At 49.9% G+C, this 27542-nt stretch overlaps 1 protein-coding gene across 1 annotated transcript in view; it reads right to left on the bottom strand.

Annotated features, from left to right (window-relative positions):
- PSMA5 (proteasome 20S subunit alpha 5) overlaps positions 1 to 25697 on the bottom strand; it is a 108690-nt gene extending 82993 nt beyond the window's left edge. Inside the window, exons 1-2 of the mRNA XM_069633005.1 lie at positions 25535 to 25697; positions 3980 to 4046 (exon numbers count right to left, since the gene is read on the bottom strand). Of these exons, the coding sequence (XP_069489106.1) occupies positions 3980 to 4046; positions 25535 to 25563 (96 nt within the window). The 5' untranslated portion in view covers positions 25564 to 25697. The remainder of the gene's footprint in view (positions 1 to 3979; positions 4047 to 25534) is intronic.
- Positions 25698 to 27542: the final 1845 nt, after the last annotated feature.

Raw genomic sequence — 27542 nt, 5'->3', positions numbered from 1 at the left:
AGCCAATGTAGAGTGGCGAGTGCACATTTTGAGCCATGATCCAACACCTTCCAGCCACCACTTTTCTGTTGTGCTATTTTTTTATTATTAATGTTAAATAGTTGGTCAAGACACCGTACACGCATTAATACACCCGTTCCATTGCATAATACACAAAATCTTACAAAATATCATATTACTTCCCTTGTAAAGTACAACATTAACAATATCTTACACTTCATTAAAAATTATTTTAATAGCAGCTAAAATTAACATTCCGTTTTTCGGAACTGTGTTAAAAAAAAAAATATTCAACTGATTTAGATCAATTTTTGTTTTTGTAAGTACTAATGGAATTGTTAGACTTCATTTATTGCCTTCTAGTAATCCAATTTTCCCATGGGGTAAATCTGCTGAAGGAACGTGTGAGACTCGGGGAGGCCCTTACAATGAATCAAAAGAGCCACAGAGTCCCTGCACTGAACCACCATCGCACAATGAGCATTTCTCCGATACCAATTTAGCGGAACTCACAGACCTTTTATTTGATTTGTTAAAATTTCACCCAAATCGTAAAAATGTCTTTCTATAAAAAGAATTCTGAAATCTCTTGGGCATATTCCCAGAGGCTTATCCTAAAGGGACATACTTGCATGCATTTTCAATTTAACGCATTGATTCAATTGTCTTAACGCAGTCACTTTGGAATAACTGACTGGGTTTCCATATAGTTCTTTATCAGAAGCAATGAATCCTGAAATTTTCCCGACTCTACATGAGAAACTGGCGACGGGAGCAGAGCGCATTCTCTCAAGTTCTTTCTTAATTATTACATATAAAGTTCTCTCCTTTGCTATCAGGATATTTTTGTAGATGGCCAATGCTCTCCAAAAACAATCCCAGTTTACATCTTAGTGCTGTAATAGGTAAGGATATTGGCAAACCTAGTGCTTTCTTGCAGATGATCGATTCTACCATATTCCAAGGTATGCTTTAAGAAGAAATAAAAGCCTCTTTGAACATATAGCAGCAATGGTACCACTTCATTGTGAATCTACAGTATTTCATATTTATATACCTCAGTTGAGCTGCCAATTGGCTTGCTTCTAGTTTTAACCTATTCATCCGGCCAACAATGGACCTTTGGCTGCCTAGCACTAGGCCCAGGTAGGTGATATTACTAGAGGGAGCCACGGGTACAGTAGCTATATAGCTTCCCAGAGTACAGGGCAACAGTACTTTCTAGGTTGATTCCCAATGAGTTTATTATCGCATATTTCTCGTTAGCTTATTAGTTGCTGCAGCCCTTTGAGTACTAGCTAATAAAATGATATAATCTGCATATGACACCCACTGTATTGCTAAGCCCCCAATTTGCAGTGTGGCAAAACCTTCCGATAAAAGCACTTCTCCCAAATCTGCACGATATAGAGTGAACTGGAAGGGCCTTGAACCCGTTTTGCTAGGTTCACCCAGAGTGGGTCCGGTATATACTGATGTGGGTCCCTGGCCTGCTGGGTCTAGAGACCTAAGCTACACCAGTCTGATGATGCTCAGTGAGGCCGAAACATGTCTGGGGTTTCTCGAGTTCTTGTACAGAAGCAATGTGACATAGCAGTTCATTCTGGACTAGCAAGGCTGGATTCTATATAGTCTTTCCCCTTCTATAATTTATTTTTATTTTTATGCATAATGGCCAAGCAGACTAAAAAAAATGATGGGTTGGAGGGTTGCCCGGGGCAATGCTGTGGCTAGTCAAGACATTCCATCCAACACTCTTCACTTTCAATGCAAAGCAGTCAATGTTTACATTGTGCATACATGCCTGTAAAAAACCTCCACACACACTCTTGCCGTGATGGCGTCTTTCACATGTACCATCCCACACGTGTTCCGTAAGTCAAGCAGCAGGACCAGCAGAGTCGGGAGAGCAACTGGACCACTAGAAGCATTAACAGCCACTTGAGGAGACTGGGCTCTGAGGGGAGCGGATGAAGAATTCGACCCACTAACAACCTTACAGAGTCTCTTGGTTTTGCATGTATAGAAAGCGACTATAACTGAAGTTGGTCCAATAATTCTTCCATGGGCTTTGTGAAGGTGCCGTGAAGGAGACGCAGACAACAGGTTCACGTTTTGGCTTCTACTTTTTATCAACTTAAAATGTAGGATGGAGTAACGCCTAACTTGCCATGTGCTAAAGTGGGTTTTCCCTACCTAAAGAAAACCAAGAATAGTCTGAGTTAGACAGTCCAAAGAAAATGTATGTGTCCAAAACCTATACTTGCCCTCATATCTAACTGTACACAATCTGTAGGGATGTCAGCATCAAAAAGAAAAGTGTTCAAAGTTCTTGGCTTGTAAGCAGATTCCCCTTCCCCAAGTTGAAAACAGTTCACAGAGCATAGGGTTTCCCTGCCCCAAGAGGGCAAATCTTCCAGCTTTTCAAAACACCACAAGTCCTTGGGACACTTCACAACTCTTATACTAGTTGTATGTTTCACTAGTTCACATAGGCACTTCAGTTTCTGAATGGTTGTGGTATAAAAAACAATCTACACAGGGGTTCACTTGACCTAGGCGCAGTCGTCGGACCACACAGTCCACCCATTACAGGTCACGCAATCGGTCCCCCTTCCTTGCAGCTTTTCCATCAACAGTAGGCCAGTGTCAACTCGACAGTGCTCTGATGTCTCCACCTGTGTCACACTGTCCAGACACTGCACAGAGGCTTGACTGATCACAATACGCCAGTTGCACTTTCTCCTAGCTCTTGCCAATGTATATTCATAAAGTGCCCTTGCTTTAATCCTCCTTCTGGCTTTTGCTCGGGCCCGTTTTCTCATATCTTGCACTTCACTGGATTTAAGCAAGATCCCAAACTTTCTTTCACTCAGTTTAAGGTTCACGATTGCGCAAGACTTGCTTACATTGCGTTTGGTATTCAAAAGTGTTCACTTGGTTCAGCATTCAAAAGTACTTTGCTTTTACTTTGTTTGGCACTCACAAATGCTTATATTTACTTTCACTTTATTCGACATTCATATAAAGGCTTAGTTCCACTTAAAATCAATCTTCATTGCTTGCTTAACATATTTGCATGCCAACCCGGTGTTTCCCTGTCTGGATTCACTCACTGGTCGGAGCCAATGGCTTTGTTGAGAGGTCCTCGACCGCCACAGGGTTTCTCCTTCCTGTGCGGTACGTTGTCTCTGCTCCCAGCGGCTCGGCACACCCGGCGCTGCTCCTCCTGTAGATCGGGACTTGCTCGACCGCTGCTCAGCTGACTCTGCCTCCACAGTGTATTAAGAATATTAGGTTGACATGTGTTTGTCGCAACAAAATGAGGATGCATCTTCCTAGTTAGTCTCTTCCTCGTCCCAGTACTCAGCTTGGGGACTCTTTCAAGGGAAGAACAGTGAAAGGGCTGGCAAAAGCCCATGAAGGCTTGAGGGACAGAGGGTTCGGTATGAAAGGGAAATAGGGGATACCATGTCTCACCTAGGGACGTTCTCTCCCCACGTCTCCTTCACCCAGGTGATCCTCCCTCGCATCTCCGCTCCCAGGGTCGGGATCCAAGAGCAATGACCTTTCCCTGGCCCCCTGAGAGGACGACACAGGGTGAAAAGAAGTGAGGACGCCCTCAAGTTCTTCCCAGCTTCCAGCACAGGAAGTAGTGTTATAAAGGCTATGGGCGACTGGCTAAACAGCAATGCCAGTGCCAATCCTTAGTAGGAACCTCATTCATTATCATTAAATGAGCAGCACCAGCTGGCAAGTGACACCAGAGACTATAAACAAGTAAAAATACAGAATGTTTAAGCATATACAGACACACAAAGACAGCCAAACATATGTTACAAGAAATAGGGGAAAAAAAACTAATAGTAACGAAATTACAACCTAAAGAGTGCTCAAAACAATGCAAGTCCGAACTTTGACAGTGCTGCAACAATATCTTGAATAGATCAAAACAGTAATTACCCAACATAGTCCATACCTTAATGGCCTCGATGGCATATTCCACCTGGAACAAGCGTCCCTCGGGGGAGAAAGTGTTGACGCCCCTAAAGAATAAACACAAGGCAGTTAGCGGTGCGCTGGGGCAAGAGGTTCACTTTCATGCAGAAAATACTCCACTGCAAGAGAATTAGCAGGATTAAGAGAATATATGGCCCATTAATGAAAAAGATGAATCCATTTTAGATCACCTTAAATAGATGAGGTCTGAAGAAGAAGAGTGCAAGATACACCCTGATGAAACTACCTTCTCTGTCTGCCGAGGCCGGCACACACCTGCACTTGGATTCTAGCCCACCTGATCTTCCTGCACTTGGATTCTAGCCCACCTGATCTTCTTACCTTCTCTGCCTGCCGAGGCCAGGCACACACCTGCACTTGGATTCTAGCCCACCTGATCTTCTAACCTTTTCCGTCTGCCGAGGCCAGGCACACACCTGCACTTGGATTCTAACCCACATGCATGAAATATGTGGCATGTTTCTTAGTGCTCAAACTCTCAAAGCCTACACAAACTATCTTACTGCTTGCACGTGACACCAGACCTACATGGTCTCAAACTTTATGACTTTCTCTGCACTACTGCTTCCATTGGCTTATCCCAGCACACACTGCCAATCAAAGTATAAATGTATCAAAAATACTGGTAAAGACACAAACTATAAGGCTTGGCAGCACAGCGAGGTGAAAATTATGCAAAACTCTCGAAGCAGCCCTTTTTAGGCAGATTTGTAACCAGCCCATATGCATGTACCCTGGTCAAACATTTAAGAATTTGATTGGCAAAGTACCTAGCAAGAAAACATAGGCAATTGCCAGAGGTTACATTTCAAGTTCAAATCTACTAGCCAAGCATAAGTAATAAGTCATTACACCCTTTGTTTTCAACATGTACACACACAACATTTCTGGTTTCCCAAGCGTCATCACTCGCCAATGGCTAGTGGCGAGTGCAAATGGTCAGGCTTGTAATGACACGTTACTTCAGAAACTATAAGTAGATGACAGCTCTGGTGGAAGGAGTTTCCGAATAGGGCTGGTCAAAGGAGAGACCGGAGAGCCCAAGGACAAAACAGTGATTGTGGCAGGGAGAGAAGGAAGACGGGGGAAATAATCAATACAAAAGTTATAAGAATTCTGATACATTTGTTCCTATAAATTGTCCCATGTCAAAGTTGTTAGAGAAAGGGAAGTAAATGGACTTGTGGGTGCTTGGGTTGGGGGTGGGAACAGGTGTGCAGAACTGAAAACAGGGACAATTGGGAGAAATAGAAGAAAGACTACAATGTGGTAAAGTCAATAGTAAGACATGAAAGAAGGAAAGAAATTCACTCTGACGGGTCTAGAAAAGTGCACGGGGGAGGGGGGGGGGGCTAGTGCGTTGTGCTACTAGGTATATAGAGCCGGCCGGTTCCTCTCCTCCTGATCTATTTAGTGTCTTCCATTACCCACTCAGCCTTTTGATCTTTTTCATGGCCTTTCTCGGTCTAACAGAATTCCAATCACATGTATAAACCTACTGCAGTTTTTGTACATTTTCTTTCACATCTATTCTTTTTGCTTTGCTGTACATTTCCCCCCTGCAATCCTTTCACTCCCCCAATTTTTGACAACATCCTTACCCTGTGGAATTTTCAAAATTCTAGAATCCCTCAAGAGCCACTTAACAGATCTCTGAAAACGGAATATGCTTTTCACAGTAACAAGAGTAACTTTCTTATCATGTCTACAATGTATATACAGTGCCAGAAAATGAGGAGAGGGGTCAGAGGTCAGAGTGGTTTCGCCTGGGCGGAAACAAAGAACCAGGCCTTCTCGCTAGACTAGTCTGATACTAACCCACGAAAGAGCTGCACATTGAAAAGTACACCCCGACAAGAGGAACCCTTTGTTTGTTTATTGAACTTCATAAAAAGGGGCCTAGGCTTGGGGAAGGGAACCCTAAGAGGCAGAGACATTGTGAACTCTATAGATTTACGGCAAGAGCCCCGTGTGGAAGGTCCCAAGCGTAACCCTTTTGAGTTGAACTATACCTACTGGTAAGTCTATCTGAAACCAGCTGTGGTTTACATTACCTTTCTTTCTGTTTTTGTATTTTTTTTTTGGAGTCGACCATTTTTCCTTTAAGAAAATCCTCCAGCAGATTTGGTTTAAGAGTGAGGGCAAGCATAGGTTTGGACACACCCAAACTTTGGTTTTGAATTTCCAGCCCTTAGAAGCATCAGTTGAGGGAATAACCCCCTTTGAGTTAGGGCCAGGTAGGCATTACACCAACCCCACAAAGTTTGATAATAAAGGTTTTCAAACTGTTACTTTTGAGCCGGTGCCTCTCAATACCATGGATGTCTCACAGTTAGTAGTACAATTAATATAGCTTATTTTGCCAATAGACACCATTTTAATTTGCAAACGTCTTCCTTGGAAAAGATCAGATTAAAACGAATCATGTGTTTCTTTTTCTAACACCAATACACTGTTTCGTTTTGCGCACTGGCCACTGATTTGAGTGGTAGCGCTGCTGAACCTGTGCATTTGTTGTAGTATGCAGAGACATTAACAACCCCAAAAATAGAAAATTACAGACACTGTTGTAAGCCATAAAGCCTGCTCTGCTGGTCCCTTACACGGACGGCCAGAACCCTGCGTAATGCCTATAGCCTATCCAGGCCCCCCTCCCCACAACAGAAAATGTGGTCTCACATTCAATGACAAGACAGGTCTCCAAACACCAAGCTGGTCCCCACCCTGCACATGCCTCTGTCGACAATCGACAGAGAGCGAGTAGTAGTAGAATGGCATAGGCTATGCCTGGGACAGCCTCAAACCCACTCTTCATTTTCTAATCCTCACTCTCACGGAGTTCCCACTTCTTTCACTTTACATCACGTCCACACACTTGTCTTTTCTGGCCTTGTTGAGGTAATAAAGGAAGGCCTCGTTTTCAGTGTCTCCCCATAATCGCAGACTTTCCCTGCAGCAATAGCTTGCCCTGCGTGCATCGTTAGGCAGAGAAGTGCTCTGCGGGGTTCTACATTTCTGTGAGCCATTTAGCTTTTGCTTGTACCCCAAAAGAACCTGGTTAGCGAGCTACAGGGGAATGCATTTGATTCCTCAGTATTTGTATTGTATTTATTGTGTTTATATAGCGCTTTACTCCAAAGCGCTTTACATTATAACAACAAGATACATGGAAGACTATAACCGTAGAAACAATTTACAAAACATGAATCAAACCAACAAAACAGTGAGTAGAGCAATTAGCCTGTGAAGGTAAACAAGAGAAGGAGGGGGTGAGGAAGGGAAAGGAGGAGGGAGACAGAATAGGGATTAGGGTGAAGATACAAGGAGGGGGAGGTAAGGGTGAGAGGAAGAGGAGTGGATAGGGAGAGGTGAGTAGGGGGAGATGTGGGGAGTGAGAGAGGTGAAAGGAGGAAGAGATTTCAAGAAAGCACAGAAGGAGGAAAAGGTGGGGATGGAGCAGAGAGAGTGAGGTAGAGAGTTCCAGTGCAGGGGGGCCAGGAGCTGAAAGGAGAGGAAACGAGATGAGGCACATGGGGAAGGGGGAACAATGAGCAGGAAGAGAATGGCAGAGCGGAGGCAGCGGGAAGGGTTGTAGAATGAGAGGAGAGATAAGGGGGAGCAAGATCGTGAAGAGATTTAAAGACAAGACATGAAATTTAAGTTGGGGGTGAATGGGAAGCCAACAAAGGTAAGAAAGCGAAGAGGAAATTGAGTCGTGAGGAGCAAGGAGACAGAGGGTATGGACGGCTGAGTGATAGACAGATTTGAGGTGGGCGAGATGAGATACAGGGAGTCCAAAGAGGATAGAAGAGGCGAGAGAAGATGAGGGAGGAGATTATAAATTTAGTGGAGTGGAAGGTGAGAGAGGAGCAGACTTTGCAAATGTTGAAAAGGTGGCAGCGACAGGCACGAGAAATATGGTGGGAAAAGGAGAGGGAGGAGTCAAAGTGAATGTCTAGATTGCGAGCATGGGCAGAGATGGGAAGATTAGAGGGGAGAAAGTGAATAGGGGGAGGGGGAAGAGTGTTGGAGGGAAAGAATAGGACTCCAGTCTTATCAGTGTTGAGAGAAAGAAAGCAGAATGACATCCAGTTTTTAATGGCAATAAAACAGAGAGAGAGATGGGTGGAGGTCAGGAGTGAAGGAAGAGAAGGAAAGGAAGAGCTGGGTGTCATCAGCATAAAAATGGAAGAGATGATGGGGGGAAGAAGAGAGGTGTAAAGAGAAAATAGAAAAGGGCCAAGAACAGAGCCTTGGGGTACACCATAATCCATGGGGAGAGTAGAGGAGGTACAACCGCCCCTACAGACAGCAAAAGAGCGGGAGGAGAGGTAAGAGGAGAGCTAGTTGAGAAGAAACCAAAGGAGGAAAGAGTGTTGAGAAGTAAGGGGTGATCAACAGTGTCAAAAGGCAGCAGAGAGGTCAAGGAGGAGGAGGACAGAGGATTGCGTAAAGTAGCGAGCGGTCAGGAGGGAGTTGAGAACATAAGTTAAAGAAGTTTCAGGGGAGTGTTTAGGTTGGAAGCCAGAATGAGAGGGGGGTGGGGGGAAAGGTTAGTGACAAAAGCTGAGTGCTGGGAGTAGACTAGGCGTTCAAGTAATTTAGAGAGGAAGGGGAGAAGCAAGATTGGATGGAAGTTTGAAGCAAGAAGGGGATCGGCAGAAGGTTTCTTAAGAATAGGTATGAAAGTAGCATGCTTGAATGCGGAAGGCAAAGTACCACAGGGGAGACAGATGTTGAAAAAGGAGATTAAGTAAGGAATAAGAAGAGGGTAAATCTTCGGGATAAGGAGGGTGGGGAGAGGATCGTAAGGGGCCGCCGTAGGATGGGATTTGGACAGGAGGAGGGACACGTCAGAAGGGGAGACAGGCGAGAAGTCAGACATGCAAGGTGAAGGGGAGTGGGGGCATGTGGGGAAATAGGAAGGAGAGCAGTTAATGTTATGGCGAAGAGAGAATTCTGGAGGAGAAGAAGTCAGCGAAGTTAGAAGGAGAGAGGGAAGATGTAGCTGAGGGGCATGGGGTGGGCAGGGAGAGAAGACGAGAGGGTTTGAAAGATACGGCGAGGATGAGAGCCTTGGAAGTGGAGAAGGTTAGAATAGTAGGAACGTTTAGCAGAGGTAAGGCAGGAGTCATAAAGAGAGTGATCAGAGAAATAGGAGGTTTGATTAGGCAGAGAGGGAAATTTGAGCCAGTGTCGCTCGAGGCGACGACGCATGGAGAGAAGGTGAGGGGAAAGCCAGGGTTGAGACGGTTTGCGAGTATGTTGGAAAGGAGAGAGGGGGTAAAGTTATCGAGAGTGGAAGAGATAGGAGGACAGAGCATCATTGGCAGAGAGAGAAGAGAAGTCAGAAGGGGGGAGAGGAAGAGCAAGTCTCAGAAAAAAAGAGAAGGACTAAAGTTGCGCAGGTCACGTCGAGAGAAGGAAGTGGGGGAGGGTAGAGGAGAGGAAGGAGGGCAAATGGGAGTAAGGGAGAAGGAGGGTAAAGCATGGCCAGAGAGATAGTTGTTGGGTAAGGTGGAAGAGGAGGAGTAGGTTGAATTAAAGATAAGATCAAGAGTGGAGCCAGAAGAGTGAGTAGGAGAAGAAGGGAGAGGAGGTAGGAGTCAAGGATGGAAAGAAGAGGAGAAGGTTGAGGGGGAGGGGGTAGAAAGGTGAAGGTTGAAGTCGCAAAGTACAGTGAGGGGAGAGGGGAGGGAGAGATAAGAGGAGGTGGTTTAGGTCATCGTAGAAGGAGGAGAGGGGGCCAGGAGGTCGGTAGATGATTAGAAAGGAGATAGGGTGAGGGGAAGTAAAGTAAAGGATTTGTATAGGTATTCGAAGGAGGGGAAGGTAGGAAGAGGCAGTAAGGAGGTAGAAGAAAGGTATTTAGGGTGGAAGAGCAGGCCAATGCCACCACCACGACCAGAAGAACGAGAGATTTGAGAGGAGGAAGAGGTGGTGAGAGAAGCAGGGACAGTAGAGTTGTGAAGGGTGATCCAGGTTTTGGTTAAACAGAGGAAATGAAGGTTAAGACTGAAGAACATGTCCAAAACGGCTGCTGTCTTATTGCAGAGGGATCTGGCATTCCAGAGAGCAATGTTGATGAGGCTGGAGGGTTGGACAATAGAGGGGGTAGATGAGGTTAGGATGAAGAGGGGGGGGTTGGAAGGGGATGGGATGAATGTGGGACGGGTGGAGCAAGGGAATGGACATGAGAAAAAGGGGAAAGGAAAGTAGGAGGGGGGCGGGGAGTGGGGAGTCTGGCAATGCGCATGACAGGGGGAGGAGAGTGCTGTGATGAAGAGAGAGTAAAGGGGAAGGGAGTGGGTTATTGAAGGCGAGAGATAGTGAAAGGGAGAAGGAAGGCGTCAATGGGGAGAGGGATGGCGCTAGGAGCAGACCAGGGTGCCCAGGTTGTGGCGTCTGCAGTCTGCAAGGGCCCAGAATAAAGCAGTCAGGGGCCAGAGAAGGCCGGGGCCCAGGAGGGCAGGCGAACCTCAGATCAGAGGGCTCAGGTGGAAGCAGGGGGGACTGTGGGAAATGAAGAATCCTGGGAGGTGGCAGGGAGGCCAGCAGATAGGAAGGGCCCAAGAGGTGGCAGGTGGACCACAGAAACAAAATGGGCTCAGGTGGTCCACAGTTCAGAAAGACCCAGATGGCAGCAAGCAGTCTGTGGTAGATGAAGAATCATGGAGGTAGCAGGGGTCAGCAGACAGGAAGGGCCGAGGTGATAGCAGACGGACCACTGCACAAAAGGGCCCCGGTGGTAGCAGGCAGACCCTGGGGAGTAGGGGACAGGTGGAGGGAGGGGCAAGCAGATGAGGGGGGTCCAGGCGGCCTGTGGGAAATGAAGAATCCTGGAGGTGGTCCACAGTTCAGAGTCCCAGGTCGTAGCAGGCGGCCTCTGGGAAATGAAGATTCCTGGGATTGGCAGAGAGGCCAGCAGACAGGATGGCTCTAAGTGGTAGTAGGCGGACCACAGAACAAAATGGGCTCAGATGGTACACAGTCCAGAGAGTCCAGGCTGGTAGCGGGCGGTCCTTGGTAGATGAAAAACCCTGGAGGTAGCAGGGGGCCAGCAGACAGGCATGGCTCAGGTGGTAACAGGTGGTCCGTGGGGAGTAAGGCCCTGGTGGAGGCAGGGGCAAGCAGACAGGGAGGGTCCAGGTGGAAGCAGATGGACCGTAAATCAAAAAGGAGCCCCATGAGGAGGCATGGGTTTGTGGCTAACAGCAACATGTCAGGAGATTAATGCCAAGACATTCATTCTGTGTTTGGGATTGTATATAAAATCAGCATTTGGACATGTGTAAAATAACGTAAAGCACAATAGGCAAAAAGTTATACTTTCCATCTAATGCTAAAGTAGATATGTGACTTGATTGAGCCTGCTCAGTGGATGCTGCCTGACACCCAGCAGCTGCTTTTAGTTCCCCCAGTAGCGCCTGCTCAGTGGATGTTGCCTGGCACACAGCAGCTGCTTTTAGTTCCTATGGTAGCATCTGCTCAGTGGATGCTGCCTGACACCCAGCAGCTGTTTTAGCTCCTACGGTACAGCCTGCTGCCTGACACCCAGTAGCCGCTTTTAGCTCCTACGGTAGAGCCTGCTGAGTGGATGCTGCCTGCCACCCAGCAGCCGCTTTTAGCTCCTACAGTAGAACCTGCTCAGTGGATGCTGCCCGACACCCAGCAGCTGCTTTTAGTTCCTATGGTAGCGCCTGCTCAGTGGATGCTTCCTGACACCCAGCAGCTGTTTTTAGCTCATACGGCAGAGCCTGCCCGAGACTCACCAGCTGCTTTTAGCTCCTAAGGTAGCAACAGATCAGTGGATGCTGCCTGACACCCAGCAGCTGTTTTTAGCTCCTACGGTAGAGCCTGCTGCCCGACACCCAGTAGCCACTTTTAGCTCCTACGTTACAGCCTCCTCAGTGGATGCTGCCCGACACCCAGCAGCCGCTTTTAGCTCCTATGGTTGTGCCTGCTCAGTGGATGCTGCCCGACACCCAGCAGTCGCTTTTAGCTCCTACGGTTGTGTCTGCTCAGTGGATGCTGCCCGACACCCAGCAGTCGCTTTTAGCTCCTACGGTTGTGCCTGCTCAGTGGATGCTGCCCGACACCCAGCAGCTGCTTTTAGCTCCCAATTATGAAAATATTTAATCCAATCCCTGCATCAATACGCATCACTTTTGCAAATAATTGTGTCTTTGTTAAAATGTATTAAAAACATTCTTGTGACGGGGAGACCCCTTATTAAAACCTGAGAATGTACAAAAACAGGCAAAGTCCTGACTCCTGCAATACACCAAGGTTGATGCCAAGAGACCAAATGTAGAGGCACACCCCTGAATGCCCCAGCAAGCTAGAGCATAAATTGATGCCAGGTGGTGATACAGAAAACTGTCTCTGAATATGTACAATGAAGAGAAGGTGGTGGGGGGAATTGAAGGTCAGCCTCAGTTATTTACAATTTAAGCGGCCCTCAAAATGTTCACTCATCACCAGCCGTTGGTAAGAAATGGCACGCTGTATGCATCTGGAAAGCTAAGCTAGTATTCCTGTGTAACTAATGGTTTTCCCTGGATTTAAGGTTTCTTTATTTGATTGGTATTTTCCAACTCTCCTGCGCAGACAGTAAGCTTTGCTTTAGGCTCATCACAAGTCAGAGGGGACGAGGGTGGCACAGGGACTCGCTCACACGGAGGTCTAGCAATGGAAAGGGATGTAGCACCGAGAAGGCGATTGGGAGGGATTTGAATGCGGCAAGTCCTATAAGAAGTGGGAATGACTAAATTTGAAAGGAGAGGTTTATTTATGTATATACAGGGGGGGGACAATGCTCTTTTGATCACAAAAGAACGTACAATAGATAAGAAATCAGATTTGACAGAACTAGCGTACTTACTACAATGGGGTGAGTTTGAGGGGCATCCTGACCAGGTTGTTGGGTGGGGGAGGGGGGGGGGGGAGTAAATGGAACAGTCACTGAGGATAAGACACAAGTGAACATACATAGATTAATGAAAAAGAACATTGGAGATTTTTAAGTGCAGCTAGGCAGTACAGCCAGATGTGCTCAGGATGTGCCCAGAATGGGTGATGTGCTAGAGTGGAGGCAGAGGAAGTGAGGGACAGAGGCCGGTTAGAGGTGAGGGAAACATTTTATCTAGCAGGTAGGTAGGTTACGAGGGAAACTCATAGGCAAGGAAGTAAGCTTTTAGTTTGGGTTTGAACACATCTGTGTAGACTACTTCTCGGATGTCGGGAAACACAGGGATGCGAGGAGTCAAGGGTTGTTGAGGAGGCAGAGCACAGATTACAGGAAGGCTTGTAGAGTTGGATAGAGGAAGATGGATACATTGGTGCCTTACCGTGGCTAGATTTGTGAACCACGAGAAGGACTTTTAATCTGGTCCTGTTTTGCATCGTCAGCAATCCAGTCTGGTGACTGTTCGAACAAGTAGGTGTGAAAGGAGGGAATTCAAATACAGACCTGGTAGCAAAGTTAGTGATCTTGTTGAGAGGACAGACAGCATAGTTGGGGTGAACAAAGAGTGCTGGCATAGTAGTCCAGTTTAGATAAGACCAGTGTGTTTAAGAGATGCTTGCCAGTGTTAAAAAGGAAGGAGGTGCTGGATTTGCCTAATATTTAGGAGGTTGAGGCGAGCTGCATTTTCACTTTTAGAGATGAAATCAGAGAAGGGTCATAGATGCAAATGAGGTTTCTAGGTGAAGAAGAATAGAGGAGAGTGTCAGGTGGAACCGAATAGAAAGAGATGAGAGCTTTTGGCAAAGAAGAAGAGCACCTCTGTTTTGGTAGAGTTTAACATCAGGGAGTGCAAAGCCAGCCAATATCTAATGGCAGAGAGACAGTTGCAAATGTTGACTGAGATCAGCGGAGAGTTCAGGAAAAGAGAAGAAAACGTGGGTGTCGTTCTCAAACAGTGGTACGAGAAACCAAAGGAGGAGATTAGAGTTCCAAAGACAGATTTAGAGTGTAGAGGAGTGGACCAAAAGACAGAGCCTTGTGAAACACCAACAGTTAGAGGAGTGAGTTGAAAGGTGTTGATGCTCCAGGAGAGAAGGAATTGGTGAGGTGCATGGTAGGATTCACTCCAGGCAAGGGCTCAATCACGAATCCCAAGAAGAAAGAGTATAAAGGATATCGGAATGCTTGACAGTGTCAAAGGCAGCCGACAGGTCAAGGAGAATTAGGATAGGTTGGAGTGCTTAGCAGAGGCGTTGAAGTTGGACACATTCATGAGAGCACTTTCCGCGGAGTGACAGGAACGGAAACCTTTCGAGCACTATAGGGTAGCACGGAAGAGCTGTTAAAAAACAGTATGCTGTGTGAAACAATGACTACAAGAAGGTGAACATCATGTGCATTCTTTTATTGTGTGCAGGTGATCAAATGAGAGGATTTTTAAATCCACATTACTTATTATACTGCTACACTTTCATTCAGGATGGGGAAAATAAAGCTAGAAAACTTTTTTCTCAACATATTTCTATAAGTATTCATATACAGTGACGGTGGTTTATTATGTGTACTTTCAAGCCAGCCCTTGCGAATTGTAGTATTATTTTTGTTCTTGAAATCGATACCTCAATAAATACGTGTTCCAACTATAAGTGGGGACATCTGTGGTCATAATGAAGAGCCTGGGAGACAAAGTAGTGGCAATCTGCATTTTAACAAAAATTATGGTGCAACAAACTTTGGAGTCTCCTTGGTTTCAGATGCAGAGGTGGTACATTCATTAAAACGGCCACTAATGTGGTTTCAAGTGACTGTCCTAAGGATCCTACTGCAAACCTGCCAACTCTCGGGGATGTCCTCCACTACACCCAATAACTTGCACTCCTCTTTCAACCTGCTAGAGCTCCCCCCCCCACCCCCTCCCAAGTATTCAGCCACAGGAGAGGGCCTCCCACCCAAGACCTGTCGAGGGTCTGTGCACTTTACCCAGAGAGCCTCCCACCCAAGGACCTGTCCTGCCCCCCTGGAGCCTGTGCCAGGCCCTGCAATGCATGGGCTAAGACGAGGGTCTGTGCACTTTACCCAGAGAGCCTCCCACCCAAGGACCTATCCTCCCCCCCCCCCCCGGAGCCTGTGCCAGGCCCTGCAATGCATGGGCTAAGCCGAGGGTCTGTGCACTTTACCCAGAGAGCCTCCCACCCAAGGACCTGTCCTGCCCCCCCTGGAGCCTGTGCCAGGCCCTGCAATGCATGGGCTAAGCAGGGGATATGAGCACCTTATCCAGAGGGCTTCCTGTGCCCAGCCCTGCAATGCATGGGCTAAGCCAAGGGTCTGTGCACTTTACCCAGAGAGCCTCCCACCCAAGGACCTGTCCTGCCCCCCCTGGAGCCTGTGCCAGGCCCTGCAATGCATGGGCTAAGCCGAGGGTCTGTGCACTTTACCCAGAGAGCCTCCCACCCAAGGACCTGTCCTGCCCCCCCGGAGCCTGTGCCAGGCCCTGCAATGCATGTGCTAAGTCGAGGGTCTGTGCACTTTACCCAGAGAGCCTCCCACCCAAGGACCTGTCCTGCCCCCCCCCCTGGAGCCTGTGCCAGGCCCTGCAATGCAAGGGCTAAGCCGAGGGTCTGTGCACTTTACCCAGAGAGCCTCCCACCCAAGGACCTGTCCTGCCCCCCCTGGAGCATGTGCCAGGCCCTGCAATGCATGGGCTAAGCAGGGGATATGAGCACCTTATCCAGAGGGCTTCCTGTGCCCGGCCCTGCAATGCATGGGCTAAGCCGAGGGTCTATGCACTTTACCCAGAGAGCCTTCCACCCAAGGACCTGTCCTGCCCCCCCTGGAGCCTGTGCCAGGCCCTGCAGTGCATGGGCTAAGCCGAGGGTCTCTGCACTTCACCCAGAGAGCCTCCCACCCAAGGACCTGTCCTGCCCCCCTGGAGCCTGTGCCAGGCCCTGCAATGCATGGGCTAAGCAGGGGATATGAGCACCTTATCCAGAGGGCTTCCTGTGCCCGGCCCTGCAATGCATGGGCTAAGCCAAGGGTCTGTGCACTTTACCCAGAGAGCCTCCCACCCAAGGACCTGTCCTGCCCCCCCTGGAGCCTGTGCCGGGCCCTGCAATGCATGGGCTAAGCCGAGGGTCTATGCACTTTACCCAGAGAGCCTTCCACCCAAGGACCTGTCCTGCCCCCCCTGGCAGAAGGTTTCTTAAGAATAGGTATGAAAGTAGCATGCTTGAATGCGGAAGGCAAAGTACCACAGGGGAGACAGATGTTGAAAAAGGAGATTAAGTAAGGAATAAGAAGAGGGTAAATCTTCGGGATAAGGAGGGTGGGGAGAGGATCGTAAGGGGCCGCCGTAGGATGGGATTTGGACAGGAGGAGGGACACGTCAGAAGGGGAGACAGGCGAGAAGTCAGACATGCAAGGTGAAGGGGAGTGGGGGCATGTGGGGAAATAGGAAGGAGAGCAGTTAATGTTATGGCGAAGAGAGAATTCTGGAGGAGAAGAAGTCAGCGAAGTTAGAAGGAGAGAGGGAAGATGTAGCTGAGGGGCATGGGGTGGGCAGGGAGAGAAGACGAGAGGGTTTGAAAGATACGGCGAGGATGAGAGCCTTGGAAGTGGAGAAGGTTAGAATAGTAGGAACGTTTAGCAGAGGTAAGGCAGGAGTCATAAAGAGAGTGATCAGAGAAATAGGAGGTTTGATTAGGCAGAGAGGGAAATTTGAGCCAGTGTCGCTCGAGGCGACGACGCATGGAGAGAAGGTGAGGGGAAAGCCAGGGTTGAGACGGTTTGCGAGTATGTTGGAAAGGAGAGAGGGGGTAAAGTTATCGAGAGTGGAAGAGATAGGAGGACAGAGCATCATTGGCAGAGAGAGAAGAGAAGTCAGAAGGGGGGAGAGGAAGAGCAAGTCTCAGAAAAAAAGAGAAGGACTAAAGTTGCGCAGGTCACGTCGAGAGAAGGAAGTGGGGGAGGGTAGAGGAGAGGAAGGAGGGCAAATGGGAGTAAGGGAGAAGGAGGGTAAAGCATGGCCAGAGAGATAGTTGTTGGGTAAGGTGGAAGAGGAGGAGTAGGTTGAATTAAAGATAAGATCAAGAGTGGAGCCAGAAGAGTGAGTAGGAGAAGAAGGGAGAGGAGGTAGGAGTCAAGGATGGAAAGAAGAGGAGAAGGTTGAGGGGGAGGGGGTAGAAAGGTGAAGGTTGAAGTCGCAAAGTACAGTGAGGGGAGAGGGGAGGGAGAGATAAGAGGAGGTGGTTTAGGTCATCGTAGAAGGAGGAGAGGGGGCCAGGAGGTCGGTAGATGATTAGAAAGGAGATAGGGTGAGGGGAAGTAAAGTAAAGGATTTGTATAGGTATTCGAAGGAGGGGAAGGTAGGAAGAGGCAGTAAGGAGGTAGAAGAAAGGTATTTAGGGTGGAAGAGCAGGCCAATGCCACCACCACGACCAGAAGAACGAGAGATTTGAGAGGAGGAAGAGGTGGTGAGAGAAGCAGGGACAGTAGAGTTGTGAAGGGTGATCCAGGTTTTGGTTAAACAGAGGAAATGAAGGTTAAGACTGAAGAACATGTCCAAAACGGCTGCTGTCTTATTGCAGAGGGATCTGGCATTCCAGAGAGCAATGTTGATGAGGCTGGAGGGTTGGACAATAGAGGGGGTAGATGAGGTTAGGATGAAGAGGGGGGGGTTGGAAGGGGATGGGATGAATGTGGGACGGGTGGAGCAAGGGAATGGACATGAGAAAAAGGGGAAAGGAAAGTAGGAGGGGGCGGGGAGTGGGGAGTCTGGCAATGCGCATGACAGGGGGAGGAGAGTGCTGTGATGAAGAGAGAGTAAAGGGGAAGGGAGTGGGTTATTGAAGGCGAGAGATAGTGAAAGGGAGAAGGAAGGCGTCAATGGGGAGAGGGATGGCGCTAGGAGCAGACCAGGGTGCCCAGGTTGTGGCGTCTGCAGTCTGCAAGGGCCCAGAATAAAGCAGTCAGGGGCCAGAGAAGGCCGGGGCCCAGGAGGGCAGGCGAACCTCAGATCAGAGGGCTCAGGTGGAAGCAGGGGGGACTGTGGGAAATGAAGAATCCTGGGAGGTGGCAGGGAGGCCAGCAGATAGGAAGGGCCCAAGAGGTGGCAGGTGGACCACAGAAACAAAATGGGCTCAGGTGGTCCACAGTTCAGAAAGACCCAGATGGCAGCAAGCAGTCTGTGGTAGATGAAGAATCATGGAGGTAGCAGGGGTCAGCAGACAGGAAGGGCCGAGGTGATAGCAGACGGACCACTGCACAAAAGGGCCCCGGTGGTAGCAGGCAGACCCTGGGGAGTAGGGGCAAGCAGATGAGGGGGGTCCAGGCGGCCTGTGGGAAATGAAGAATCCTGGAGGTGGTCCACAGTTCAGAGTCCCAGGTCGTAGCAGGCGGCCTCTGGGAAATGAAGATTCCTGGGATTGGCAGAGAGGCCAGCAGACAGGATGGCTCTAAGTGGTAGTAGGCGGACCACAGAACAAAATGGGCTCAGATGGTACACAGTCCAGAGAGTCCAGGCTGGTAGCGGGCGGTCCTTGGTAGATGAAAAACCCTGGAGGTAGCAGGGGGCCAGCAGACAGGCATGGCTCAGGTGGTAACAGGTGGTCCGTGGGGAGTAAGGCCCTGGTGGAGGCAGGGGCAAGCAGACAGGGAGGGTCCAGGTGGAAGCAGATGGACCGTAAATCAAAAAGGAGCCCCATGAGGAGGCATGGGTTTGTGGCTAACAGCAACATGTCAGGAGATTAATGCCAAGACATTCATTCTGTGTTTGGGATTGTATATAAAATCAGCATTTGGACATGTGTAAAATAACGTAAAGCACAATAGGCAAAAAGTTATACTTTCCATCTAATGCTAAAGTAGATATGTGACTTGATTGAGCCTGCTCAGTGGATGCTGCCTGACACCCAGCAGCTGCTTTTAGTTCCCCCAGTAGCGCCTGCTCAGTGGATGTTGCCTGGCACACAGCAGCTGCTTTTAGTTCCTATGGTAGCATCTGCTCAGTGGATGCTGCCTGACACCCAGCAGCTGTTTTAGCTCCTACGGTACAGCCTGCTGCCTGACACCCAGTAGCCGCTTTTAGCTCCTACGGTAGAGCCTGCTGAGTGGATGCTGCCTGCCACCCAGCAGCCGCTTTTAGCTCCTACAGTAGAACCTGCTCAGTGGATGCTGCCCGACACCCAGCAGCTGCTTTTAGTTCCTATGGTAGCGCCTGCTCAGTGGATGCTTCCTGACACCCAGCAGCTGTTTTTAGCTCATACGGCAGAGCCTGCCCGAGACTCACCAGCTGCTTTTAGCTCCTAAGGTAGCAACAGATCAGTGGATGCTGCCTGACACCCAGCAGCTGTTTTTAGCTCCTACGGTAGAGCCTGCTGCCCGACACCCAGTAGCCACTTTTAGCTCCTACGTTACAGCCTCCTCAGTGGATGCTGCCCGACACCCAGCAGCCGCTTTTAGCTCCTATGGTTGTGCCTGCTCAGTGGATGCTGCCCGACACCCAGCAGTCGCTTTTAGCTCCTACGGTTGTGTCTGCTCAGTGGATGCTGCCCGACACCCAGCAGTCGCTTTTAGCTCCTACGGTTGTGCCTGCTCAGTGGATGCTGCCCGACACCCAGCAGCTGCTTTTAGCTCCCAATTATGAAAATATTTAATCCAATCCCTGCATCAATACGCATCACTTTTGCAAATAATTGTGTCTTTGTTAAAATGTATTAAAAACATTCTTGTGACGGGGAGACCCCTTATTAAAACCTGAGAATGTACAAAAACAGGCAAAGTCCTGACTCCTGCAATACACCAAGGTTGATGCCAAGAGACCAAATGTAGAGGCACACCCCTGAATGCCCCAGCAAGCTAGAGCATAAATTGATGCCAGGTGGTGATACAGAAAACTGTCTCTGAATATGTACAATGAAGAGAAGGTGGTGGGGGGAATTGAAGGTCAGCCTCAGTTATTTACAATTTAAGCGGCCCTCAAAATGTTCACTCATCACCAGCCGTTGGTAAGAAATGGCACGCTGTATGCATCTGGAAAGCTAAACTAGTATTCCTGTGTAACTAATGGTTTTCCCTGGATTTAAGGTTTCTTTATTTGATTGGTATTTTCCAACTCTCCTGCGCAGACAGTAAGCTTTGCTTTAGGCTCATCACAAGTCAGAGGGGACGAGGGTGGCACAGGGACTCGCTCACACGGAGGTCTAGCAATGGAAAGGGATGTAGCACCGAGAAGGCGATTGGGAGGGATTTGAATGCGGCAAGTCCTATAAGAAGTGGGAATGACTAAATTTGAAAGGAGAGGTTTATTTATGTATATACAGGGGGGGGACAATGCTCTTTTGATCACAAAAGAACGTACAATAGATAAGAAATCAGATTTGACAGAACTAGCGTACTTACTACAATGGGGTGAGTTTGAGGGGCATCCTGACCAGGTTGTTGGGTGGGGGAGGGGGGGGGGAGTAAATGGAACAGTCACTGAGGATAAGACACAAGTGAACATACATAGATTAATGAAAAAGAACATTGGAGATTTTTAAGTGCAGCTAGGCAGTACAGCCAGATGTGCTCAGGATGTGCCCAGAATGGGTGATGTGCTAGAGTGGAGGCAGAGGAAGTGAGGGACAGAGGCCGGTTAGAGGTGAGGGAAACATTTTATCTAGCAGGTAGGTAGGTTACGAGGGAAACTCATAGGCAAGGAAGTAAGCTTTTAGTTTGGGTTTGAACACATCTGTGTAGACTACTTCTCGGATGTCGGGAAACACAGGGATGCGAGGAGTCAAGGGTTGTTGAGGAGGCAGAGCACAGATTACAGGAAGGCTTGTAGAGTTGGATAGAGGAAGATGGATACATTGGTGCCTTACCGTGGCTAGATTTGTGAACCACGAGAAGGACTTTTAATCTGGTCCTGTTTTGCATCGTCAGCAATCCAGTCTGGTGACTGTTCGAACAAGTAGGTGTGAAAGGAGGGAATTCAAATACAGACCTGGTAGCAAAGTTAGTGATCTTGTTGAGAGGACAGACAGCATAGTTGGGGTGAACAAAGAGTGCTGGCATAGTAGTCCAGTTTAGATAAGACCAGTGTGTTTAAGAGATGCTTGCCAGTGTTAAAAAGGAAGGAGGTGCTGGATTTGCCTAATATTTAGGAGGTTGAGGCGAGCTGCATTTTCACTTTTAGAGATGAAATCAGAGAAGGGTCATAGATGCAAATGAGGTTTCTAGGTGAAGAAGAATAGAGGAGAGTGTCAGGTGGAACCGAATAGAAAGAGATGAGAGCTTTTGGCAAAGAAGAAGAGCACCTCTGTTTTGGTAGAGTTTAACATCAGGGAGTGCAAAGCCAGCCAATATCTAATGGCAGAGAGACAGTTGCAAATGTTGACTGAGATCAGCGGAGAGTTCAGGAAAAGAGAAGAAAACGTGGGTGTCGTTCTCAAACAGTGGTACGAGAAACCAAAGGAGGAGATTAGAGTTCCAAAGACAGATTTAGAGTGTAGAGGAGTGGACCAAAAGACAGAGCCTTGTGAAACACCAACAGTTAGAGGAGTGAGTTGAAAGGTGTTGATGCTCCAGGAGAGAAGGAATTGGTGAGGTGCATGGTAGGATTCACTCCAGGCAAGGGCTCAATCACGAATCCCAAGAAGAAAGAGTATAAAGGATATCGGAATGCTTGACAGTGTCAAAGGCAGCCGACAGGTCAAGGAGAATTAGGATAGGTTGGAGTGCTTAGCAGAGGCGTTGAAGTTGGACACATTCATGAGAGCACTTTCCGCGGAGTGACAGGAACGGAAACCTTTCGAGCACTATAGGGTAGCACGGAAGAGCTGTTAAAAAACAGTATGCTGTGTGAAACAATGACTACAAGAAGGTGAACATCATGTGCATTCTTTTATTGTGTGCAGGTGATCAAATGAGAGGATTTTTAAATCCACATTACTTATTATACTGCTACACTTTCATTCAGGATGGGGAAAATAAAGCTAGAAAACTTTTTTCTCAACATATTTCTATAAGTATTCATATACAGTGACGGTGGTTTATTATGTGTACTTTCAAGCCAGCCCTTGCGAATTGTAGTATTATTTTTGTTCTTGAAATCGATACCTCAATAAATACGTGTTCCAACTATAAGTGGGGACATCTGTGGTCATAATGAAGAGCCTGGGAGACAAAGTGGTGGCAATCTGCATTTTAACAAAAATTATGGTGCAACGAACTTTGGAGTCTCCTTGGTTTCAGATGCAGAGGTGGTACATTCATTAAAACGGCCACTAATGTGGTTTCAAGTGACTGTCCTAAGGATCCTACTGCAAACCTGCCAACTCTCGGGGATGTCCTCCACTACACCCAATAACTTGCACTCCTCTTTCAACCTGCTAGAGCTCCCCCCCCACCCCCTCCCAAGTATTCAGCCACAGGAGAGGGCCTCCCACCCAAGACCTGTCGAGGGTCTGTGCACTTTACCCAGAGAGCCTCCCACCCAAGGACCTGTCCTGCCCCCCTGGAGCCTGTGCCAGGCCCTGCAATGCATGGGCTAAGACGAGGGTCTGTGCACTTTACCCAGAGAGCCTCCCACCCAAGGACCTATCCTCCCCCCCCCCCCCGGAGCCTGTGCCAGGCCCTGCAATGCATGGGCTAAGCCGAGGGTCTGTGCACTTTACCCAGAGAGCCTCCCACCCAAGGACCTGTCCTGCCCCCCCTGGAGCCTGTGCCAGGCCCTGCAATGCATGGGCTAAGCAGGGGATATGAGCACCTTATCCAGAGGGCTTCCTGTGCCCAGCCCTGCAATGCATGGGCTAAGCCAAGGGTCTGTGCACTTTACCCAGAGAGCCTCCCACCCAAGGACCTGTCCTGCCCCCCCTGGAGCCTGTGCCAGGCCCTGCAATGCATGGGCTAAGCCGAGGGTCTGTGCACTTTACCCAGAGAGCCTCCCACCCAAGGACCTGTCCTGCCCCCCCGGAGCCTGTGCCAGGCCCTGCAATGCATGTGCTAAGTCGAGGGTCTGTGCACTTTACCCAGAGAGCCTCCCACCCAAGGACCTGTCCTGCCCCCCCCCCTGGAGCCTGTGCCAGGCCCTGCAATGCAAGGGCTAAGCCGAGGGTCTGTGCACTTTACCCAGAGAGCCTCCCACCCAAGGACCTGTCCTGCCCCCCCTGGAGCATGTGCCAGGCCCTGCAATGCATGGGCTAAGCAGGGGATATGAGCACCTTATCCAGAGGGCTTCCTGTGCCCGGCCCTGCAATGCATGGGCTAAGCCGAGGGTCTATGCACTTTACCCAGAGAGCCTTCCACCCAAGGACCTGTCCTGCCCCCCCTGGAGCCTGTGCCAGGCCCTGCAGTGCATGGGCTAAGCCGAGGGTCTCTGCACTTCACCCAGAGAGCCTCCCACCCAAGGACCTGTCCTGCCCCCCTGGAGCCTGTGCCAGGCCCTGCAATGCATGGGCTAAGCAGGGGATATGAGCACCTTATCCAGAGGGCTTCCTGTGCCCGGCCCTGCAATGCATGGGCTAAGCCAAGGGTCTGTGCACTTTACCCAGAGAGCCTCCCACCCAAGGACCTGTCCTGCCCCCCCTGGAGCCTGTGCCGGGCCCTGCAATGCATGGGCTAAGCCGAGGGTCTATGCACTTTACCCAGAGAGCCTTCCACCCAAGGACCTGTCCTGCCCCCCCTGGAGCCTGTGCCAGGCCCTGCAGTGCATGGGCTAAGCCGAGGGTCTATGCACTTCACCCAGAGAGCCTCCCACCCAAGGACCTGTCCTGCCCCCCCTGGAGCCTGTGCCAGGCCCTGCAATGCATGGGCTAAGCCGAGGGTCTGTGCATTTTACCCAGAGAGCCTCCCACCCAAGGACCTGTCCTGCCCCCCCCCCCCGGAGCCTGTGCCAGGCCCTGCAATGCATGGGCTAAGCAGGGGATATGAGCACCTTATCCAGAGGGCTTCCTGTGCCCGGCCCTGCAATGCATGGGCTAAGCCAAGGGTCTGTGCACTTTACCCAGAGAGCCTCCCACCCAAGGACCTGTCCTGCCCCCCCCTGGAGCCTGTGCCAGGCCCTGCAATGCATGGGCTAAGCCGAGGGTCTGTGCAATTTACCCAGAGAGCCTCCCGCCCAAGGACCTGTCCTGCCCCCCCTGGAACCTGTGCCAGGCCCTGCAATGCATGGGCTAAGCCGAGGGTCTATGCACTTTACCCAGAGAGCCTCCCACCCAAGGACCTGTCCTGCCCCCCTGGAGCCTGTGCCAGGCCCTGCAATGCATGGGCTAAGCAGGGGATATGAGCACCTTATCCAGAGGGCTTCCTGTGCCCGGCCCTGCAATGCATGGGCTAAGCCGAGTGTCTATGCACTTTACCCAGAGAGCCTCCCACCCAAGGACCTGTCCTGCCCCCCCTGGAGCCTGTGCCAGGCCCTGCAATGCAAGGGCTAAGCCGAGGATCTATGCACTTTACCCAGAGAGCCTCCCACCCAAGGACCTGTCCTGCCCCCCTGGAGCCTGTGCCAGGCCCTGCAATGCATGGGCTAAGCCGAGGGGATATGAGCACCTTATCCAGAGGGCTTCCTGTGCCCGGCCCTGCAATGCATGGGCTAAGCCGAGGGTCTATGCACTTTACCCAGAGAGCCTCCCACCCAAGGACCTGTCCTGGTCCTGCCCCCCCTGGAGCATGTGCCAGGCCCTGCAATGCAAGGGCTAAGCCGAGGGTCTATGCACTTTACCCAGAGAGCCTCCCACCCAAGGACCTGTCCTGCCCCCCTGGAGCCTGTGCCAGGCCCTGCAATGCATGGGCTAAGCCGAGGGTCTGTGCACTTTACCCAGAGAGCCTCCCACCCAAGGACCTGTCCTGCCCCCCCCCCGGAGCCTGTGCCAGGCCCTGCAATGCATGGGCTAAGCCGAGGGTCTATGCACTTTACCCAGAGAGCCTCTCACCCAAGGACCTGTCCTGCCCCCCTGGAGCCTGTGCCAGGCCCTGCAATGCATGGGCTAAGCCGAGGGTCTATGCACTTCACCCAGAGAGCCTCCCACCCAAGGACCTGTCCTGCCCCCCTGGAGCCTGTGCCAGGCCCTGCAATGCATGGGCTAAACCGAGGGGATATGAGCACCTTATCCAGAGGGCTTCCTGTGCCCGGCCCTGCAATGCATGGGCTAAGCCGAGGGTCTATGCACTTTACCCAGAGAGCCTCCCACCCAAGGACCTGTCCAGGACCTGCCCCCCCCTGGAGCCTGTGCCAGGCCCTGCAATGCAAGGGCTAAGCCGAGGGTCTATGCACTTTACCCAGAGAGCCTCCCACCCAAGGACCTGTCCCGCCCCCCTGGAGCCTGTGCCAGGCCCTGCAATGCATGGGCTAAGCCGAGGGTCTGTGCACCTTACCCAGAGGGCCTCCTGTGCCCGGCCCTGCACTCCAGGGCCTAAGCCCAGGACCTGTGCACGCTACCACCCACCGCCCCCTCAGGACGGGTCAGGCCCTCGCCACCAGAGGGGCCGTGCTGCCCGGATCACAAGGCCTGTGGCTGCTCTCTCCTCTCTGGGGAGCTGCATCTTCCGCGCCCCGGGCTCCACGCTCACCTGTCATACTCGGAGCGGGTGAGGAACATGGCTGGGGCCGGGCTTGAAGGGTCCTCGGGGGTCCTCGGGGATCACTCACACTGCACTCAGGACTACAGCCGGCTCTCCACACCACGCGCATGCGCCTTACGGACCCGCCCCACGGCGCATGCGCGCAGGCCCTGCCCGACCGTCAGCCATTGGACCGGCTAGCGCCATAAGTAAACACAAAAGAAAGACTACAATGACGAGGCAAACTCCCAGAGGGCTGGCGGGGCGGCGCCAGCGCGGCCGCCATCTTGGAGAGACTCGTCAGCAGGGAAGAGCAGGTATAGAAATGTGCATTTGTTCACATTGGAATCACTTTCTCACAAGGAAGCTCATAGGCCTGTTACTAACGAATTGATACTTTAATATCAGTCATAAAGTATCTCTGGGAGGCCAACCATCAAACGGAATCGTCGTGTGAATCTCCTAAAACTACTTAGTCATGGCCCCATAACGTTTCCATTCTTTTTAATTTCTGAAGCTGAAATGGAATGCTGCAATCTTCAGAGCAGCCTCTAACCTTTCTTCACTCACCCTGAGGTAATCATATGGCTACAAGTTACACACAAGTACTTGGTTCCAGTGAAAATAGAGACCTGCTCAAACCTGACACCTACACCACAAGCTTGGTATTCTATGTCAAGACTGGAGGCTCAGATTATGCTTTCTCTTCATCTTTACTCTCAGCCATAGCTCCCAACCTTTTTTGTCAGCATGGCGGGTGAAAACACCCGATTTTCTTTTTGGCGGGTGAGAGGCCCATAGAAGTGAATGGGCATACGAAGGACTTGGCGGGTGATTCATCTGCTTTCAAGGCGGGTGACACCCGCCAAAAGCGGATGAGTTGAGAGCTATGTCTCAGCAGCAAAGAAAACCAAATATGTAAATAACATACAAAAACCAAGAAAAAACTACAATAACCATGAGATTTTTCAGATTTTGTAGTCCATCACTATAGGTCCTCAAACTGACCACGTGTTCAAAATAACCAATAGAAAACATAAGTCCTCCAATAAAAACTCTTGTCCTTTCTCTATTCTCCCTCTTTCTTTGCTGCTGGGCAGCGAGTTAAGTACTTTTCTTCTTATTTATATAGAATGTTTGGTGTGTGTTTGTAACAGTGTATTGAACTTTAGGATTTCAACGTAACATGCCTGTAGGCGGAACATATCCGCTACATTTACACGGTTTCTCGAAGTTGCGGCCGCGACGGGGCTGGTGCACCGGCGGCCGCAGCTTCTCAGAACCGTCGGAGAGGGCACTGCGGTACGGAAGAAGGAGCACGACGGGACCGCGTATTTCCGGCGCTCACTTCCTCTGTGCCGAACTTATTGAGAGGAGTGTTTTCGGACAGGGTCGGTGTGATCATAGCTCTCAACCATTTATGTCGCAAAGGGGGGTGAAAACACCCGATTTTATTTTTGGCGGGTGAGAGGCCCATTGAAACGAATGGGCGTGAAGTTGGCTTGGCGGGTGAGTCAGCTGTTTACAAGGCGGGTGACACCCGCCAAAAGCGTGTGAGTTGAGAGCTATGTGTGATTTTGAACGATTAATCCGTTAAGGATTACAATTTCCTTACCATATCATTACGCATCGTTCATACAAACGTATCGTCCTGTTTTCAGGAGTACTACAGCGCCCCTGCAGGCAATCAGTGATACCGCAGCCATACGGGCACAGTCCCAGGTAAAACCTGTCATTGGATATTATTATATCTATTTATATATATTCAGAACCAGGGAATTTACTAATTCGGACAGATATTTTGGCTCTCTGTACTGAGAGGGTTGATTAATCCCTGGTATACACATATTTTATTCTTTTGAAATGTCCCCAGGGCCTGAGAATAATGAGTTCCTCCAGTGATGAGGGGAAGGCTAGTGTTAGCCAAAAGAGGAGCCAAACAGCCATGACGGATGTCCTTCACAAAGCCCTGGGGGCTTCATTGGGACATGATCCTCAGCAGAGAGCTCTGATGGAG

This window comes from Ambystoma mexicanum, chromosome 13 (genome assembly GCF_040938575.1).
Source record: "Ambystoma mexicanum isolate Mex_15411 chromosome 13, UKY_AmexF1_1, whole genome shotgun sequence".
Classification (NCBI taxonomy): Eukaryota; Metazoa; Chordata; class Amphibia; order Caudata; family Ambystomatidae; genus Ambystoma; species Ambystoma mexicanum.
The sequence above is the reverse complement of the archived record's forward strand: the minus strand, read 5'-3'. Positions and strand labels throughout refer to the sequence as shown.